The sequence below is a fragment of the Sorex fumeus genome, unplaced genomic scaffold, assembly GCF_029834395.1.
Source record: "Sorex fumeus unplaced genomic scaffold, SorFum_2.1 ptg000008l, whole genome shotgun sequence".
NCBI lineage: Eukaryota > Metazoa > Chordata > Mammalia > Eulipotyphla > Soricidae > Sorex > Sorex fumeus.
The window spans coordinates 33,716,201-33,736,276 of NW_026606065.1; the positions used below are offsets into that span (position 1 = coordinate 33,716,201).

Here is a 20,076-nt window from a genome sequence, read left to right on the forward strand (position 1 = left end):
TGTTTACTGTAAGTAAATCAAACAAAAGCCTTGTTGGGAAACAACTGTGACCTAATTAATAGCTTTGTTTATGTGTTGGCTCTCCAAAGGGATTTGCCCAGTTTTGGTTCATTAAGCGCCATTAATGTGCTCAGCTTAGACGTTCTGTCTTATAAAGACGTTCACTCCATTTTAACTGTATTAAACATGATGGAGTCATCACGACAGCTAATTTAATCGTCTCCATTTGCTCAGCTGACACAAAACAGTGGAGCAAGACAGACAAATTAGAAATCCTCTTTCTCCTAATACTCGCCACTATCTCTGCGCCAACAACAGATTCCTGCCTGTCAACTTCTTTTTTTTTCCCCCCTTTAGTTTTAGAAGTAGCTACTCACTCAGGACCTGTTTTTGCAGCCCATCCTGTGGCTCTTGTCCTCCACTCCCCACTTGCCCTAGTCTCAGTAGCACCCTTGGGTGCCAGCCCCAAAAGCAGGAGCAGAAACAGCCTAGGGAACTTGAGCGCGATATTATCCGCACAGTGTGTCTTGCTGGCCCGCGAGAACTCCCAGGGACCGAATCAACAGAACCATCCCCTGGGCTAGATCCAGCCTGTGTGGGTTATTGTCGTCTCTGGAGGATGCGTCCTCCTTCCCTTCCTCCCTCCTTTCTGAGACCTCCAAACTCAACACACCAGTAACATCTGCCTAGAAGAGTGTAAAAACCCTTCCGAGGGGCTGGAGCCATAGTACAGCAGGTAGGGCATTTGTCTTGCACAGCATCCCAAGCACCGCCAGGAGTAATTCCTGAGGCAGAGCCAGGAGTAACCCCTGAGCATCGCTGGGTGTGACCCAAAAAGCAGAAAAACAAAACAACAACAACAAAAAAACATTCCGAGTGCTTGGGGAGGTTGAGTTGGACGCTGTGTCTCCCCATTCCCAGAATTGGAATAAGGCCCCATCCCTGGCGGTTCCTGGGGGGGTTTCAGGAAAAGCTGCCTGCAGATATAGCCATGGAGTCATGTCCAATTTTCAGAAGGAGAAAGGACTGGTGGGCAGGGAGGAGGCGCAGTCTAGGGGAGCACAGCCTTTTGAAGGGGAGCACGGAACGGCCAGAAGAATAGTATGGTGGAGAGAGCGTTTGCTTTCCACACAACTGACCTGGGTTTGGTCACTTGCATTCCACAGGGTGCGCCAAGCACCCACAGGAGTAATTTTTGAGTGCAGTCAGAAATAACCCCTGAACATTGCTGGGTGTGACCCAAAAAATGCCAAAAATAAGGGGGTAGGGCTGGAGTGATAGCACAGAGGATAGGGCGTTTGCCTAGCATGTGACTGACCCGGGTTCGATTCCCAGCATCCCATATAGTCCCCTGAGCACCACCAGCAGTAATTCCTGAGTGCGTGAGCCAGGAGTGACCCCTGTGCATCGCTGGGTGTGTCCCCAAAAGCAATAAATAAATAAGGGGCTGGGGAGCACGTGGGGAGCAGGAGTTTTAGGGGGGAGTGGCTGGGTGGGCGTGTGAGCTCCAACCTTCTTCCTGGAAAACTCTGGAAAGACCTGGAATGATCTGGGCCCCAGTTCTGGCCACGGAGAAAATCACAGACCCACCTCCCCAGGGGAGGCAACCCGCCTGCGAGGTTGGATGACTGTCCCCAGGTGCCTCCAGCACTGGCGTGGTGAGCAGCTGCCCAGGGCAGCCTGGAACCCGGGGCCTCCTGTCCCCACCTGGCCTGTCCCTTGCTCTCATTGCTGGCGTGTTGAAAGCTATTCCCGTCATCGCGCTGCCTTCCACCCCGTCCTGTCCCTCCCCTGCAGCCGTGGGCGTCCCGCCAAGCAAAATGGATCAAGCCATGTCGCAAGGGGCCCGTTTTGTTTCTCTATCTAGGACGGGTGCCCGGAATCCCTGCAGATACGCAGGCCCCATCGCCGCCTCTTCGGCACGGGACTTATGTAACTGGTAACTGACTGGCTCAGCCAGCATGGGGCCTTTTGCCTCCACCTCTCAGCCAGCGCCTCGCCGTCGTTGGCCGTTCCTGGACAGACTCTGGCGCCCAGAAACTTTGCTGACATGCAGACCCGCCCGCAAGGGGTTTAGTGTCTCATTTCACTTGCAAGAGAAGGGAACTGGGCAGCTGATTCCCGGAGACGTCTTTAAATAGAAGGCTCGGGACCCGGAGCCATAGTACGGCAGGTGGGGCTCTTGCTTTGCCCACAGCTGACCCAGGTTCAACCCCCAGCAGCCCATATGGTCCTCCAAGCCCTCCAGGAATGATTCCTGAATGCTGAGCCAGGAGTAAACCTTGAGCATCACCGATGTGCCCCCCCACTGCCCCCACCTCCCAAAAAAAAAGCTAAATACTTATATAGAAAGGCTGTCCCAATAGCTGTCTGCAGTGAATTCTACCTGTTTTCTGTACAGAAAATTCCCAGTGGTTTTATCATGGCTTGTTCTGGAAGCTCTGATTCTGCTCAGACCAGTGCTGAAAGGCTGAGTGGGGTGAAAAGACCTCACCGGATGCTTTTCCATCTGTGTCCCTTCTCTGCTCTCATGGCCGGACTGTCTGCCGATGCCTCCCAACACACCTCCCCCCAGCTTGTCCCTTCTCCGCTTCCTCTTCTCCAATACTTAATAGAAATGCATTTTAAGCCTCAATAGTCATTCGTGGGCCAGAGCGACAGGACAGCGTGGGAGAGTGCTTGCCTTGCACGCAGCTGACCCGAGTTCAGTTCCCTGTGTTCCATATGGTCCCCCCCCACCCCACCAATCAGCACCAGGAGTCATTCCTGAGGGCAGAGCCAGGAGTAACCCCTGAGCATCACCAGGTGTGACCCAAAAAGAAAAAAAATCATTTGCTCTCTCTCGTCTGCCACTTGCCCATCATTGTCCATCTGAGGCACTTGCCCTCCCTTCTACATTGGGGTCCCTGATCCTGTTCCCCGACTCCCACTGTAGCTGCATCCCAGTGCCCGCCAGACTCTCCCCCGAGGTTTCACCTGATGATCACGGTCGCCCAGCCATGCTCTGGCAACAGTTTCCTTCCTGTCTAACAGGTAGCATGGATGACAGATGCTGCTTTTCATGGCCAACACCAGGGTCTGGAAAGAAAAAAATATATAGTCCAGCCACTCCCATTTCTAAGCATCTGAGCCTCTACACTCTTCAAGGGATTCTTCCTGAAGTTCTTCCTGAAATCCGTCTCTTCTCTTGCTAAACTCCTTGATGTGCTTTTTTCTCTTGCTAGACACTCAGGTATTTATTTCCGCCCTCTCTTCTCCCAGTATAAGATGCCCTATAGCCAAGACAGGGCCCATTGTGTTCCTTTTCTACACAACATCAGGCCTCACATTTAGAGGAATTCACATTTAGTTTGCAGTGACCACTTGCTGAATAGATCCAAGAATTAGTGGAAGTTTACCTCCAATGATAAGTTTCCTTCTGCCCTGACTCCTCCATCGCAAGAATCCTGTTTTGGTAATTGATACTGAGGGAGGAGGGAGGGGGAGAAAGAATGGAGGGTGGGTGGATGGATAGAAAGGAGTGTGGGGTGGCTGGAGAAAAGAAGCGTGAAATGATGAATGGGTGGGTGGACTGACAGATGGAAGAATGGAAGGAAGGAAGATAGGTACCACATCCACCTTGAGAATTAACCGGTATAATTGTGAAGCAGGCTGGAGCAATAGCACAGCTGGTAGGGTGTTTGCCTTGCATGTGGCCTACTGGAGTTCAGTTCCTCTGCTCCTCTCGGAGAGCCTGGCAAGCTACGACAAAGCCTGGCAAGCTCCCCATGACATATTCAATATGCCAAAATGAGTAACAAGTCTCACAATTTGTTGTGAGATGTTACTGGTGCCTGCTCGAGCAAATCGATGAACAACGGGAGGACAGTGCTACAATGCAATTGTGAAGCATGGGACACCGTAAGTTCTCAGTGCACTACTTTCTAATTTTCTTTTTCCAATTCAAAAATCTACCACTTTTTGTTTATTTGGGACCCAGGAATTACTTCTCACTCTGTGCTCAGGGATCATACCTGGGTCAGCCGCATACAAGATGAGTACCCTACCTGCTACACTATTGCTCCAGCCAGAAATCTATTAATTTAGTTAAGGGATTTTATAGATGATCAGGAGGCCATGTACTTAGTGACACATTGACATACAACCCATCTCTTAAACCTCCTGAATTCATTGAAGATTCTGTGCTTTAATGCAGGGCATGCCACAAGTATAATTAAAGTGGTGTGTTTATTTCACTTTCTTAAAGTGTTCTTACATAGAAATTAAAGTTGGAATTAGAACTAATGGAAACTTTCCTTCACAAAGTATGATGCGCCGTCATTAACTTGCAGGAACTTTCAGGGCTCAAAGTATTTTTTTTTCTTTTTGGGTCATACCCAGTGATGCACAGGGGTTACTCCTGGCTCTGCACTCAGGAATTGCTCCTGGTGATGCTCAGGGAACCATATGGGATGCTGGGAATCGAACCCGGGCCGGCCGTGTGCAAGGCAAATGCCCTACCCGCTGTGCTATCGATCCAGCCCCTCAGAGTGTTTTTGACCAAAATGATCTTTCTGAAATTTATGCTGCTAATTTTGTTACTTTTTTAGGGCATTCAGGTGTTGGTGGTGATGGTTTCCAGCTACCCACCCCTACTCACGCCCCCACATTCAGCCTTTCTAGATATTGGTCAATTCTGAAAACTACTTTCCTCGGTGGCATTCATAGACTTTCAGACAATATAAGAAAAAGTGGGAAAAAAATGTACTCATCGCTCATTTGAATAAAATCAAAAGTTGGATAAGAATAAAAGTTTAGCAATACTTCCCATTAAATATACTCGAAACTTTAGAGCCGAAGAACTCGCCTTCCACCGACTCTGAAGTGACTTTTAAAAGTCTCCTTGTTGCTGATGCAGAGTATAAAGTTGTTCATTGTATGAAGTAATTTGATTCACTTATTTACTCTAGTCTTTGGTGGGTGTGAGACCTATATTTTAAAATTGCATTTCCCTCCCTCTTTCTTCAACGTCAGGAGGATTGGTTATAGTCTATAATGCTATGCTTAAGTAAAATTACACATTCGGGGCATCTAAATTGGCGTGCCAAATTATAGGACATTTTAATTATTGTGTCGATGTGACAGATTCAATTATTCTTGAACTCTTTTGAGAAAACTGCCCTTAGCAGCGATTCACCATAGTAAACAAAAGATTAACAGGAAAATGCCCTTTATAAGACTTAATAAATGTTTCCCCAACTAAATATACCACGGCTTGGCATTAACAGCACTCCCCAGATGTCGAAAAACACGGTTGTGCTTCGCTCCAGCCTATTCTCTTACGAGGAATTTATTCTAAATAGGACCCAAGCAACCAAAGGACTTAGGGTACCACCACCAGAAGCAGAACGCATCTCCCTCACCCCTCATTTGAACTGATTATCTCAGCTACGGAGTAGAAATGCAGAATTCAGAGCTCTCTCCTCTCCCTGTCAGTTGCCTCTGGACATATCAGTGAGCGATGAAGTGGCTAAAAAGCTCCACCGTCGAAGAAAGAGAAAACGGCAAAGATAATCGTGAGAACTGACACTCACCAGTCTCCACGGTTCCTCCTGAGCTGCCCCCCTGTGCAGCGCGGCCCTACCATCACTGGAACTTGGAGCTCACTTTCTTTCTTGCTTCTTTAGTCTTATCCAGAGAGAAAATTGGATTTCTAGTGATTTCCTCGGGGCCGAACAATTAATGCTTCTTGGAACTGCCTGAGTACTGGCTGCTATTCCGGCCAGCCTTTCCCACTGAAGAACCAAGCACCAGAACCAGCTGTGGGCAACCCCTGGCCCTCCCCACTAGTGTTTTCTCCCTTCTTGCCAGGCCACAGGTGCCAGCAAAGAAGTCAAAAAAGCACTGACTTCTTTTCCACATGTGCTCGGGCCTCTCTGCCCCCAGCTGAGTGAGAACCACACTGCCTGGCCCCAGCCGCCGGATTTGTGTGACATCACTGCCCTTTCTTTACATGCATTGAGTATGTCTTCCATCAACAAATTCCCTCCACTCCAAATGTCTGTCTCCATAAGCCCTCGAAGCCCAGGCCACGAGCACAAGAGCCCAAACCGACGAAAACAACCCCAGATGCCCTTGGCAGGGTACGGAATGCCACAGGACTGCTGAGTGTCCGTAATAATAGCCTAAAACTTTCATTTTCTCCCTTTCCTATAACATTATAAATAATAAAAGGTCGGGATGGGCCTTTGTCTGCCTCGTCAAACGGGGTAATCAAACCATTTAAACACCAGCCAGGCAAAATAGATGCTACCACCCAAATAGAGCCCTTCTATTCTCCCTCTCCCGCCCCTTTCCGAAATATTGTCTGAGTTATAATATGTTGCTGCAAAACATTGTGTGCTAATGGCCTTCTTTCTGCTGATTAACAGGTTTTGGATTCAGGCAGGCTGAAAGAATATGATGAGCCATATATTTTGCTGCAAAATAAAGAGAGCCTATTTTCCAAGATGGTGCAACAGCTGGGCAAGGCCGAGGCTGCTGCCCTCATGGAAACAGCAAAACAGGTGAGCTCGCCACGCCGGGTGGTAATTAGCATCCGTCTCCGCCGGCCTCGCGCGCGCGCTCCGGCTCCAGGGCTGGGTAACGAGCACTCTGTGCCCTTCTCAATTATAAGCCTTTGGAGACGCAGTTTCAGGACGGGGCCTTAACAACACCCATCCCGGGTTGAAGTCAGGTCTGCTGAGGGTGCACGCACGTGTGCAAGCAGGTGCACCCCCCTGGGGAGAGCCAGGGGAATCCCCGATCCAGGGCCCTGGTGATCCAGAAGACTCCACTTTGGGAGACCCCCATTTTGTTTCACGCAGCTGGGTGCTCAATGCCCTTGAGAAGCCCTCGCTGTCAGGGTGCCAGAGGCAGAGACGGTCAACAGGCACTCTTGTTCAGAGCGACTCCTATAGATAGATCTAGCAGGCAAGTGTGTAGGGGGGCTCGCTTGGAGGGGGGTCTTGTTTCCTAATTGTAGCACTGTAGCTCTGTCCTCCCATTGTTCATCAGTTTGCTCAAGCGGGCACCAGTAACCGTCTCCATCGTGAGACTTGTTGTTACTGTTTTTGGCATATCGAATCTGCCACAGGGAGCTTGCCGGGCTCTGCAGTGTGGACAGGATACTCTCAGTAGCTTGCCGGGCTCTCCAAGAGGGGCAGAGGGATGGAACCCGGGTCAGCCACGTGCAAAGCAAACGCCCTACCCGCTGTGCTATTGTTCCAGCCCTTGCCTTAGGATTTCCTAATTGGATAAGAAAAATAGAGAGAGCCTGGGGCTTATGGAACTTGCCTTGCGTGTGGCCAACTCAGGTTAGAAACCCCAGCAACCAGTATGTCCCCCTGAGCAGAGCCAGGAGTCAGCCTGAGTACCACCAGGTGTGGCAAATGAATAGGCACACTGGATGTTCTCACTGCGATGTGTGTTTCCTTCCTACTTGAATGCTGCATGCCCCAGATTGTCACTGTAAAGTGGGATAAAATTGCTTGTGCCTTACTCAGCCTATCAACTGAACTGTGGGTGCAGAATCCTTGTCCCCATAATCTGTGGTCCTTGTGTATGGAAGATTGGCCTGAAACAGAGCCCAGGTCCCTTCCATCACCGCGTCCTCCCAGTTCTCCTGAGAAGTGAAGAGTGCTCCCCTGCCATGTTCATAGACCTGCCTGCAGCCCGGCCTCCATCCATCCCTCAGACTCTGCTATTTACTTATTTATTTTTTAACATGGCAACGAATTCTGTATTATTTTCAGACTCTGCATTTGGTCGGAGAGTCTTTACAGGGGCTGATCTTTGCGTTAGACACTTGCTTGTCCTCATGGTGTAAACCTGAAAGTGGGGAAGAACACAGTGCTCAGTGGGTTTAGGTGTTCGTTGAGGGGTTGGATTAGGCAGCCATGCTCTGTGCTCCCACTGAGGGTCTCTGAGCTGTGCCTGTTTAAGCAGACACAGGAAGGGAGCTGCCAGGAGCAGCCTGTGTAGATCTTTGCCATCTGAGTTCCAGCCCAGCTCCTGAGACTGAATCCCACCTCCCCTGCTTTTTTCTAAAGACAGACAACACTCCCTACCTGTGGGTGCCCCCAGTACCACATGGTTCCCTGAGCGCTATTGGGAGTGACCCCCCCCAAGCACAGAGCCAGGGGTGACCCCTTACCACCACCGGGTGTAGCCCCCAAATGAAATGTCGCAAAGAATTCTTCGGCATGGAGCAGCCACCGTACTATGTTAGGTTACTGGTGTTTAGCTCTCGGCTTCTCTGCTGTGTTCATGGCGTTGGCTCCTGTGGCCTTGTGGTCAAAGCAGTGTTGTCTGGACTGTGTTTGCTTGTACACACACTATTGTGTATTTGTTGAGTCCCTATTCCAAGGTCCTTTTTGTAAATGATCTTAGGGCATGAACTGCTGAGGAAAGCAATGGTTTACTAGCTCAGTCTCCTTTTTTTGTTGTTGTTGTTTTATTTTGCCACACCCGGTGATCACGATCACAACCATCCTGTTGTTCGTCGATTACCTCGAGCAGGCCCCAGTAACGTCTCCTTCATCATAGCCCTGAGATTTTTTTTTTAAAGTGCCATATTCAAGGCTCTTTAAGGTTTAGGAGAATGAGACCCATCGTTGTTACTGGTATTTGGCATATTGGGTACACCACGGGGAGTTTGCCAGACTCTGCCGTGTGGGCAGGTTACATTCGGTAGCCTGGCAGTTTGTCCAAAGTAGGAATGAGATAATAAGATGTCGCACGGCCAGCCGCAAATGCGGTCGCGTGCTTCCAGGAGCTGGGTTTTATAGTCTCTGGGTCTTGGCCGTTGATAGGATTACACGGCGCCAGGGGGCCAGTTGGTGGGTGTGACCCCTGCCTACTGGAATATGGAGGATCTGGGTGGAGGATGCTCGGCCCCGATCCAAGGCTTGGAGATCTCAGCCCCGGGACCCGCATGCCTATGTTCCTCTGCCGGTACCTTCATGCGTGTGGAGAGTGGTCTCAGCATGTTGGTGGCTGGTTCTGGAGGTCTTTGGCTGCTGGAGCCCTGGTCGGGGCGAGGAGAGAAACTCAACCTGCTCCCCTCCAAGGGGCCCCAGTGAGGACAGCCAAGCACAGGGGCAGGAGACTCTGCGCTGTTCTCTTCCAGGAGCTGGGTTTTATAGTCTCTGGGTCTTGGCCATTGATTGGATTACACAGCGCCAGGGGGCCAGTTGGTGGGTGTGACCCCTGTTTATTTCTGATTGTAAACCATTACAAGGTAGCTCCCCTCTTCCTCTTCTATCACCAAGATTCAGTTAAAATGATCTCACTTCTGATTTCCACTTTCTAACCTTCCAAAATACTTGCATCTCTTGTCTTGGATATGCTGCCTTTTGGGAGGAGGCAGTGAGTGGGATTGGGTCACACCCGGTGGTACTTGAGACTTACTCTTGGCTCTTCACCCGGCTCATCCGGGCAGAGCTTGATGGCCCGTAGGTGTTCTCCTGGACTCAAATCAGGTGGGCCATGGACAAGGCAAGCGCCCTACCCACTGTCCTATGGCTCCTGCCCCCAGAATTTGCTTCTTTTAAAGAGTCTGTTGGGGGCTGGAGTGATAGCGAGTAGGGCATTTGCCATGCACGCTGCCGACCTGGATTTGATCCTGGGCATCCCATATGGTCCCCCGAGCACCTCCAGGAGTAATTCCTGAGTGCAGAGACAGGAGTAACCGTTGAGCATCACTGGATGTGATCCAGAAAGCAAAAAATAAAAATAGAGTCTCTTTGCAGTGTATTGCTTCCCAAGCTTTGGACTTTTCATTCGTAGGACTGTACAGTCACTTTTAGCTCCTTAGGACCAGTGTGGGTTTTAAGAAATGAAACAGGCATGACCAGGGGTGTGGTTGAGGTGGTCAAGCATGTGTGAGGACCTGAACTTGATCCGCAGCACCATGTGGCCCCCAAACCCAGTGCATGACTCCCCAAAGCTCACAGCAGCAAACAGGAAGTAAACTAGAAAAGAAATGGAATAGAAGAAAGTCAACAGTGTACCTTTAATAGTCATTATCAGTATTCCATGAGTCTCTTTTAATGTAGTGAAATGCAAGATAATGGATCTGTACTGAGTCTCGATGTGAAATGTAGTTTTTACTGTAGGCAGAAGTAAAAAAGTACAGTTGTACGCCAGGGAGATGGCCCAGAGGTTAAGGCACTTGCCTTACCACGTGTTCAACCCCAGTTTGATCCCTGGCACCTCATCTGGTTCCCTGAGCACCTCCAGGAGTGAGTGCTGGGCACGGATGGGTGTGGCCCAAAACCAAACCCCCCAAAATCGAGTTGTACGGCATTGCACTACCCAAGGGAGGGTTCATGGGTGCTGGGGTCCCTGGCACAGCCTGTGTGTGAAATATTTTGGTCCACGTCTAATTTTGGACTTGATGCTGCCGAAATGGATTTCACTGTCTCTCGCCTCATATGTTATCCTTGCTTTGAAGTCTGTTAGAATTGTCCGTTCCTCTGGAGAAGTCTGAGGCAGTGGTGGTGAGAACCCCGTCTTTCCTGGATGCCCAAAGGTGTCTCCTTCATTTTGAAGATCATTCCCGTTTCCTAGAATGCCTTCGGTCTCTAGCTATCAGACTTTTACTTCGAGAAGTTCTTTGAATTATAGTTTTTTTTCCTTCATAATTTTATTTTTCTTCTTATATTTATTTATTGAATCACTGTGGGAAAAGTTACTAAGCTTTCAGGTTTAAATCTCGGTCATACAATGATCAAACACCTCTCTCTTTATCAGAACTCATTTTTCACCACCAAGAACCCCAATATACCCCCCTCCCACCCCTCCCAATGCCTGTGAGGCAGATGATTTCCACATAACTCTTCTCTCCATTGGTTACATTCATTATTTCGACAAAAGATGAACCATTATTGTTTAGATTATAGTTGTGAAAAAAAAATTTTAATTGGACTGGGCTTATCCTCTTTTCGAGTATCTACTAAATATCTTCATTGTCTGTTTTAAAAAGCTATTTCTCCTCATCTCTTCTAGTTCTCAATTAATTTCTGGCTAGTGCGCTAGTTTGGAGCGGTAATTTTTTCACCTATTCTGTCATTAGGTTTTTATTCCTGCCCTGCTTCCCTGTGTGCTGGTGGCCGGTGGGCGCCTGTGCACATCTGCATTTGCTTGCCCGTCTCTCGCTGTGAAGCCTGTTGTGGCTTAAGGCACTAGCCTTGCACATGGTCAACCCCGGTTTGACCCCTGGCACTTCATATGGTCCCCAAACTGTGGTGCTCACTGAGGTTTGCACTCCCTGAAATGTGCTCACGACTAACCAGGGGTGTTACTCAGGGTGCTGAGTTGCAGTCATGATCCCGGCTGGGGAATCTCTGCAGTGCTCACAGGCACTGGCCAAGAATCGCACTTCCTAGCCATGGTCCTCACACATCTCTCCAGCTGAGGTGCTTGTTGGGGCTCACACTGCTTTTTGTGGTGCTAGCACACACCTGGCTGGAAGTCGCACGTGGCCCCTGGAGTCCCAGAAGACAACAGTTTCCACCGGCACCACACTGGGCCCATGTCGGGTGCCGGGGCTTTGAACTCATGACCAAATGCCTCGGCAGGTGTCCACTGCTGAATCTCTGCTCTGGGTCTGGAATCGAACCTCTCTTTCGGTCTTGCCTCCCGTGCCTCATTCTGTTTGTCTGAGCAGAGGCTAATCTGAGAGTGGAACTGTCAGTTCTTACATTATTTGTCCCCTTTTCTCTGCCGTTTCTCCCTTAGCCATGGTCATCAGTGGCCGGGTCACGTTTTCCTGTATTCTCAGATCTCCGTGTGCCCGATGGATTGTGTGACCTCTTTGAATGTGTCCTCTCTTGGCTTTTACATCATTCCCATCCATTCCTTGAATCCTTATCCATCGGTGCTGCCTTTGCCTTGTTGCTTTCCCTCGCTCTCTTGTGTTGGTACAGACCTTGTACTGCTTTGGTTGTATTCCCACCGCCTGCATTTGCAGTCTGGCCCTGGGAGAGAAAGAAACTGAGGCAGAGATTGTGGGTGCAGGTTCCCAGAGTCCCAGAGTCCCTACATGGGCAGCCACGGGCAGCCATAGTGCGGCTCAGACTCAGGTTCTTCTCTGTGGACTTGGTCCTGACAGAGGCACATGCTTGGGCAAAGAACGTTCTGCCACACGCTTCCTCAGAGGCACGCCTTAGAATTCCCCCGGCGGCTTAGAGCGCGGCGTGTCACCCCTGTGGAGGCCCCTACGCCCTGTGTCTGCATGCAGCAAGTGGCAAAGGGTTATTTTTTGCCTCTCGGGATTTCTGATGCCTGCTGACTTCATCCATGGCTGGTCTTATTTGATTTCAATAAGAAATCATCCATGGCGGGTTGGGTTTTTTTTTTTCCTTCTTCTTCTTTTTGTGCCACACCCAGCAATGCACAGGGGTTACTCCTGGCTCATGCACTCAGGAATTACTCCTGGTAGTGCTCGGGGGACCATATGGGATGCTGGGAATAAAATCAGCCATGTGCAAGGCAAATGCCCTCCCCGCTGTACTATTGCTCCAGCCCCTAGGGTGATTTTTTTTTTTTCTGATATCAATTGTAGTTTATTCCAAGCTTCTCTCCCCGTCTGCTTCTCTCTCTCAAGCCTGAACACCTCTCACTCTTACTTTGTATCTCTGGAGCCCGAGTCCCTTCCAATCTTACAGTCTTAGTTTATATAGCAATGTAGGGTGGTGACACAAAGGTGGGTTGAACATCAACAAATCAACAAAGAGAGGTAAGACTGCTTCTCCAGGAGATTAACTCAAGGATAAAATCTCTTCTAAAGAGATTACTCCAGATTACTAGGGGATCCGCTCAAGGGTGGGATCCCAACAAGGGTGTGTTCTTTCCTCAGCTAGTAATCTACTTAAATAGTTATAGTAAATCTACTTCTAATATTTCTAACAATGTCATTCTGTATGAGCACAGTAAGAGATATAAACTTAACAGTTTGGTTCTTCCTGAGGACATCTCACTATATATTCCGTAGTCCTTCAGGCCAGGTTAGTCTTCTAGCCCCAGCAAGGTCCTACTCTCGTCCTTACTTACTTTTGGATCATGACAGCATTTGTCCATGATCATACCTTCAACTTATTAGTTGAGTATCGTGGTGCTTTGGCCTGGCCCATTTTGATGGCAGGGTAGCTCACAGCTTACCCTGGGTCCATTCAGTCCCTTGTTGGGACCCTGCTTTTGGGGTGCTAGGAACCAAGGGCAACTGAGTCAAGAAAGCAGATGTAGGGTGATTTCTGAGAGGAGAAAGGGAGAGAGCGTTTCCCTATTCCACAGCTTCCGAAGCAGACTGTAGTCTGGCCCCTGGACGCACTTTCCGGAATCAGCTCAGTCCTGAGGTGAGGGGGTCAGAGCTCACCCGCCCTGCCACACACCCTCCTCGGGATGCAGCTTGAGCCAATAGCCATCCTGTTGACCGTGACCTACTGAATACAACACGAGGGTGATAAATAACCACGGTTGCCCCTGCCTGTGGCTGGGATCATGCTGTTGTCTCAAGAGCTGATCCCAAACAAATCAAACAGAGAGCTGTGACGGGGGGCGCTTGCCTCGCTCCCAGACCATCCGGGCTCCATCTCCAGCACTGCACTGGGTCCTCCACCAAGGTCCCCAAGCACAGAGCCAGTAATAAGCCTTGAGCACCACCCAGTGTGACCCCCTTCTTAAGAATAAATGAAACAATCCGCTTCCCTTGTATCAGCTTTGTTGACTCCTAGAGTTTCCATCCTGCATATTCTCGGAGCTTCTGAGTGGGCCCGTAATGAGCCCCAAAAAGGGATCGGGAGGTCGGTCCCCCAACAAACCATGCTCTGACCTGAACCCTTAGGCCCTTGACTCCGTTCATCTCAGCCAAGGTTGATATCCTTCTCACTTTCTGACCCATGGAGGGATAGGGTCACCTTGCCAGGTCACTCGTGAGTGAAGTGTCACAACTGCAATGTCTTTCCTGGGTCAAGGCCCTGTCCTGTCACACGGATTCCCCTCTGCCCTAGTTTCGAGGTGTCTCAGCTACGGGTCCGGGGTTCTGTGGAGTAAAAGAGCAGGGGCTGAAGCCACGGGAGCAGCTAGGACATTTGCCTTGCATGTGACCGACCTGAGTTCAATCCCCGGCACCTCCTAAGGACCCCCTGAGCCCACCAGGAGTGATCCCTGAGCACAGATCCAGGAGGAAGCCCTGAGCATTGCCATGGGTGCCCCCCCCCCAAGAAAACAAAAAGAAACAGAAAAGAAAGAAAAATAGCAAAAGTGCCCAGAGGCGGCCCGCTCGTGGTCCCCCCTCCCCCCATGTTTTGTTTTCATTGTCTGGGTGACGGGCGGGGTGCTGCCGCTCTCTGGGGATGGAGGGGCCACTTCTCCAGGCTGCCTTTCCAATGACACCCCACACTTAGCTCTGTGTTTGCAGCCTGCAGTGCAGCCATTAATTAGCACCTATGAGGTAAGTCCTTGTCTCATTTCTCAGCCTGGTGATTCCCCTCGTACCCCCAGATCCCCAGAGAGGCCCAGGAGAAAGTGGGAGCTGTCCCTCTGAGCGTCCTTGAGACCCCCCCAATCTCTGCAGCTCACACTCTCACAACAGGCCCTCATGGAAAGGTGCTTCTCTCCCTATAGACTCCCAGTGGGGAGCCACATGCGAAAGAAAGAGGAAGTCAGAGAGATAATCCAGGGATGTACGGCTCTGGCATTGCATATGGTCCTGTCGGGAGAGATCCCTGAACATGGGGCCAGGTGTGAACCCTGAACACAGAGCATGGAGCCGGGAGTGATTCCTGAGCACAGAGCCAGGAGTGATCCCTGAGCATTTTTTTTTTTTGTTTTTTTTTTCTTTGGCTCTTTGGGTCATATCTAGCAGTGCTCAGGGGTTATACTCCCGGCTCTGCATTCAGGAAATACTCCTGGTGGTGCTCAGGGAACCATATGGGATGCCAGGGATTGTACTCAGGTCCGCTGCATGCAAGGCAAACGCCCTCCCCGCTAGACTATCGCTCCAGCCCCGATCCCTGAGCATAGGGCCAAGAATGATCCCTGAACACCCCCGTGGGTGACCCAAAATGCAAAAGTCAAAGTAAAAAAAAAAAAAGCACTTATACACAGCAAGCTGCTTTCCAGGATTCGGTTTCAAGTGTTTGGGGCCAGGAAGCTAAGCCCCGTCCCATAAGAGGTTGCTAAGCACGGGCCGGGTCCTGGGTGAGAGGGTCAGTGCACTTGCCTTGCATGCCAGGGACCCAAGTTCTATCCCCACCACCACAGGGTCCCCCCCGCCAAGCACTGCCAGGAGTGACCCCTAGCAGAGCTGGGAGATAGCCCCTCAACCTGACCAGATGTGCCCCCAAAACCAAAACAAAGGTTGCTCATCACAAGGTACACTGAGACAGTTTATTTTGAGAGGACAGTCAAAGCAATAGGAAATGGGTTTCATTTTCATTTGCTCTTGTTGTTGGTTTTTTGTTTGGTTTTTGGTTTTTTTGGGGGGAGGGTCACACCCGGCAATGCACAGGGGTTACTCCTGGCTCTGCACTCAGAAATTACTCCTGGCAGTGCTCAGGGGACCATATGGGATGCTGGAAATCGAACCCGGGTCAGCCGCATGCAAGGCAAACGCCCTACCCGCTGTGCTATTGCTCCAGCTCTGTTGGTTTTTTGTTTAAGGGCTACACCCTGAGGTGTTCAGGGGTTACTCCTGGCTCTGCACTCAGTAATTTACTCCTGGCAGCTCAAGGGACCATATGGGATGGTTGAAAAATGAACCCGGGATGGCCGCGAGCACGGCAAGCACCCTCACCCCTGTGTTATCCCTCTGCCCCCCCCCCATTTGCTCTTCTGACTGTTTTTACTTTCACCAAAAAATAGCCACACATAACACCCACCCGACCCTGACCCCCTTATGTGAGTGTAAATGTACACAGAACGAAAGTAACTGAAAACAGCCGAGCAAGGAGCTGATAGGAATGGAGACCCCTAAAGATCTTTTTCTTTGGATTTGGCTTGAGGGACACACCCAGCAGTGCCTGGGTACTTGGTACCTGGGGGATCACGTGAGGTGGGGCCTTCTGCACACCAAATCAGCATTTTGGCCCTTGAAGCAATTAAGGGCTTTATTTCTAAACACTTGCATCATGTAAAAATAATCCTTCAGGCTTTATACCACTGTGGGTTCCTGCATGGATGGAGAATTTGAATCTTCTCTGCCTCAAGTAACATTGAAGTAGTGTTTTCCCTAGGCCGATGCTTCTGGAGGCCAGAGAACAGTGACCGGGACAGAGAAATTCCGCTTGTGTAAAGCGCTCGCTTTGCTTTCGCATCTGAATGTTTTCTCCTCCTGTGCTCGCTATGTCGGCAGCACCACACCTGTATCAGAGCCCGGTTTCCTCAGGCAGATCCCATCATCCCGGAGTCCCTGCTGGTGACACGTGACAGCCTCAGCACGATTGAGCGTTTTCGGCTCTAAAGACGCAAACAAAACTTTTCCCATTCTTCTTGGGGGGAAAAAATTCCATTTGAAGTCCTTTCTTTCACCCAAACACATTTCGAGATAAGAGCTCAAAGTCTCGACATTATTTCATTTTGTTAGGCGCATCTGTCAAGGGACCCAGATAGGATACAGCCCCTAAAAAAAAAAAAAAAAAAAAACGGGTGATTGCGGAACAGAGAAATTTGACAGCATTTCATTTCCTTTATGTTCTGATTATACATTTATCAGAAGGCCTCTATCTCTCGCTCGTTCAGCTCGAAATTGGCAGAATTCAGGAACTCAAAGGCTCGGCAAAGAACCGTCCTATTATTTTTGTATCATCTCACGTTCTTAAGAGAAGTTGCTTGCTGGATCATTGTGAGGCCTTGGCTCTTTGCGGCATTGTGGGCCCACTATCCGCAGATCACATTTCTATGGGCCTCATAACGGGTCTACCGCACAAATTAAACGCGGGCCAGTTTCATCCACAAACGCTTGCGTCTCAATGCTTGTCAATCAGAGTTTATAAAATATGGGGATTACAACCTGATATTAACATCCACGGTGTATTGTACTCATTTTCTGTGTGAAAATGAGAAAGCCTCATGCAGACACACTGCCTCTCCTTGTGCCTTTGTTAGCCTGTTTCTCATTTATCTCCCAAGTTTGGAGGCAGGAAAAAAAAAAAAGATTTTGCTTATCAATTTCAGGCAATGGTAAAAAAGAAAAAAGAACATGAAGGATCAGGGGGACGAAACACTAAGATGGACCTACAGGTTGTTGAGCTGGAAGCCTGGCCAGGCTGTGGAGGGCCCTGCACTGGAGAAGAGACTCGATCCTGTTTCTCTCTCTGTTTGCATTTTCAGTTGTGCCTTAACTAGTGTTAGAACTTCCTTCCTAACAAGAAGTGGACATAGAACTATGTGCATCAACTTGGGGAGAACTTCATTTTATTTGTTTATTTATTTGTTTGGCTTTTATTTTGGGGGCCACACCTGGCAGTGCTCTGGGCTTACTTCTGGCTCTGTGCTCAGGGATCACTCCTGGTGGTGCTCAGGGGACCATCCCAGTGCTGGGATCAAACCTGGCTCTGCTGCATGCAAGGCAAGTGCCTTCCCCCTGGTTCTATTACTTTGGCCCCCAAGGGGAAAACTTTAAATGCTGCTTTTTATACACCTACCTTTATGGTTGGGCTGAAGCCATAGTACAGCGGGTAGGACGTTTGCCTTGCACGTGGCTGACCCGGGTACAATTCCTCCGTCCCTCTCAGAGAGCCCTGCAAGCTACCCAGAGTATTCCGCCTGCATGGCAGAGCTTGGCAAGCTCCCTGTGGTGTATTTGATATGCCAAAAATAGCAACAAGTCTCACAATGAAGATGTTATTGGTGTCCGCGTGAGCAAATTGTTGAACAATGGGAGGACATTGCTACAGTGCTACCTTTTCAGTTCTATCTATCCATCTATCTATTTATTTTGCAGGTCTATTTCAGAAAGAATTATCCGGATATCACGCACAATGGCCACATGCTTATAAACGCTTCCAACGGACAGCCCTCGGCGTTAACTATTTTTGAGACTGCTCTGTGATCCTTCCAGGATGTCCGCTCTGCTCCAAAGGCATTTCTCCAATCGTTTTTTGCACTATGTCAACTGTGTTTTTTTTGTTTTTTAAGTCTAGTGACCAATGCACCTACATGTACGAGATTGTAGTTTCTTGGGATATTTTTTCCTCCAACTTTTTACCCATTCATTTTACACTCTTCACAAAATGATTTATTATTTTTATTTAACTGGTAGAGGTTTTATGTGTGGTTGTGTGTGGGTATGTGTGGGTGTGGGTGTGGGTGTGCGTTTTCTTATCCGAATCAGAGGTGCGGGGCACCAATCCAAGCTGTCTACCAGGTTTTGTGCCTTAAGAGACTCAGAGCCAAAGCTCCTTTTGTAAGGTATAAAACAAAGTTGATGCTGATTTTCTGTTTTTTTAAATTTTACTGTCTACCCTCCCCCCAAAATTGCATGTTACTTTCCAGTTATATCAGGGATTCTTTTTACTTGAAGATCGTGTGAAGTTGCCATTTGTCTCATGACTTTCTTTAACCGGACTAGGAGGATCTATTACTTCCTCACAATGCCCCCCCCCCCAAAGAAAAATACTGTAGTGGGGGTGGGGGGAGGGGAGGTAGCTCGGTGGTAGAGCGATGGGAACTGTATGTGTGCGGCCCCGAGTTTGCTCCTCGGCATTGAACAGGATCCACCCAAGCACAGACTGGAACTCCGCATGGGGGTCTCAGGAGGTTTCCTGAAGGGTCTGCCTGCGGGAGACCCTCACCCCTGCTGGTGAGACACTCGATGTACCCAGAGCCATTTCTGCAAGAGCTTTCTGATGGATGCGGCTGTGAAGGCATGCTCCTCGCTGGCGCCGGTACTGCTGGACATGAGCACTGGGTCTGGAGTTTTTTCTCGATGGTCTTGACTCTGATATGTTGTTGAAGTGACTCCGGGTTTTACTGACGTGGTTTAAGGAAATGCATGACGTCTCCGGATAAGGCGTAAACCACCCTTCAATTGCATATGTCACATGCCTCCCTCTGGTGGGGTTTTGGACTCTTTGATAGAGAAACATGGAGGTTTTACAGAATCAAGCCTTAAAAATGTGTGCACGCGTGCACGCACACATGCACACACACGCACATGCACACACGCACACACGTGCACACACACACACACACACACACTGCCGGGGCTGAATGACTGCACTGTTTAGCAATAGGGTTTGTGTGGAGTGCATGAAAGTGGTTAATCTTTCAGGAGTGGGAAACGACAGGGGTGATAATAATGAGGTTTGTGCACACTGTGGGGGTCTGTGAAATGTAAAAGACGTTTTATTTGGTCTTTCGTGGTTAAAGGCAGTTCAAGAAACAAGTTTCTGTTTTATTTCTGTGTTAAGGGCATCATAGAACTTTTGTAAGGAAGTGCAATTCAGTTGAAATAAAAGAGTTTCTATCTCTGTTACGAGCCGTCTTTCTGTCCGCCGGGGATTCCTCCCGCCTCATCCCCATGCCTTGGAGAGCCAGCGTCTTTGCTGAGATCAGAAGCAATCTCTTCCCTAGCGCTCGCTCTCCAGCTCCTTGGGAATGCTGAGCCAGCAGCTTCGGTTGGTGTCGGGGCCCTTCCTTCCCCTGCATGGCCCCTGCAGTGTTAGGAACAGCCTCCAGCCCCTTCTAGGAAACGAGCATCAGCTAACCCAGGCTGGAACATGTATTTGATGGGTGCTTTTTTTTTTTTCTTTTTTAACTTTGGAAAGGCCGCTTTGTCCTATGCCAAGAAGAAACATATACGGCAGTTCCACTTCAGACATTGCCCCCCGGACACTGCTTCTCAAAGTGTGGGTCCTGGGGCCACTGGCCACAGCCTGGCCAGAAATTAGTTAGAAACACCAGATTGTGCCTCTTTCCCCATGTCTATCCCCATGGTAGAGACTCCCCAAGCCTAAAAGGGAGAGATGAAGCTTGAAAACCAGTACCTAGAGTACAGGAAAACTCCTAAAGCCTGGGAGTAAACGAGAAAGCATGGGGCTGGAGCAATATAGG

At 49.4% G+C, this 20,076-nt stretch overlaps 1 protein-coding gene across 1 annotated transcript in view; it reads left to right on the top strand.

Moving 5' to 3' along the window:
- Nucleotides 1-19,485, top strand: part of ABCC4 (ATP binding cassette subfamily C member 4) — a 211,844-nt gene extending 192,359 nt beyond the window's left edge. The window contains exons 30-31 of the mRNA XM_056109770.1: nt 6,411-6,545; nt 17,966-19,485. Of these exons, the coding sequence (XP_055965745.1) occupies nt 6,411-6,545; nt 17,966-18,073 (243 nt within the window). The 3' untranslated portion in view covers nt 18,074-19,485. The remainder of the gene's footprint in view (nt 1-6,410; nt 6,546-17,965) is intronic.
- Nucleotides 19,486-20,076: the final 591 nt, after the last annotated feature.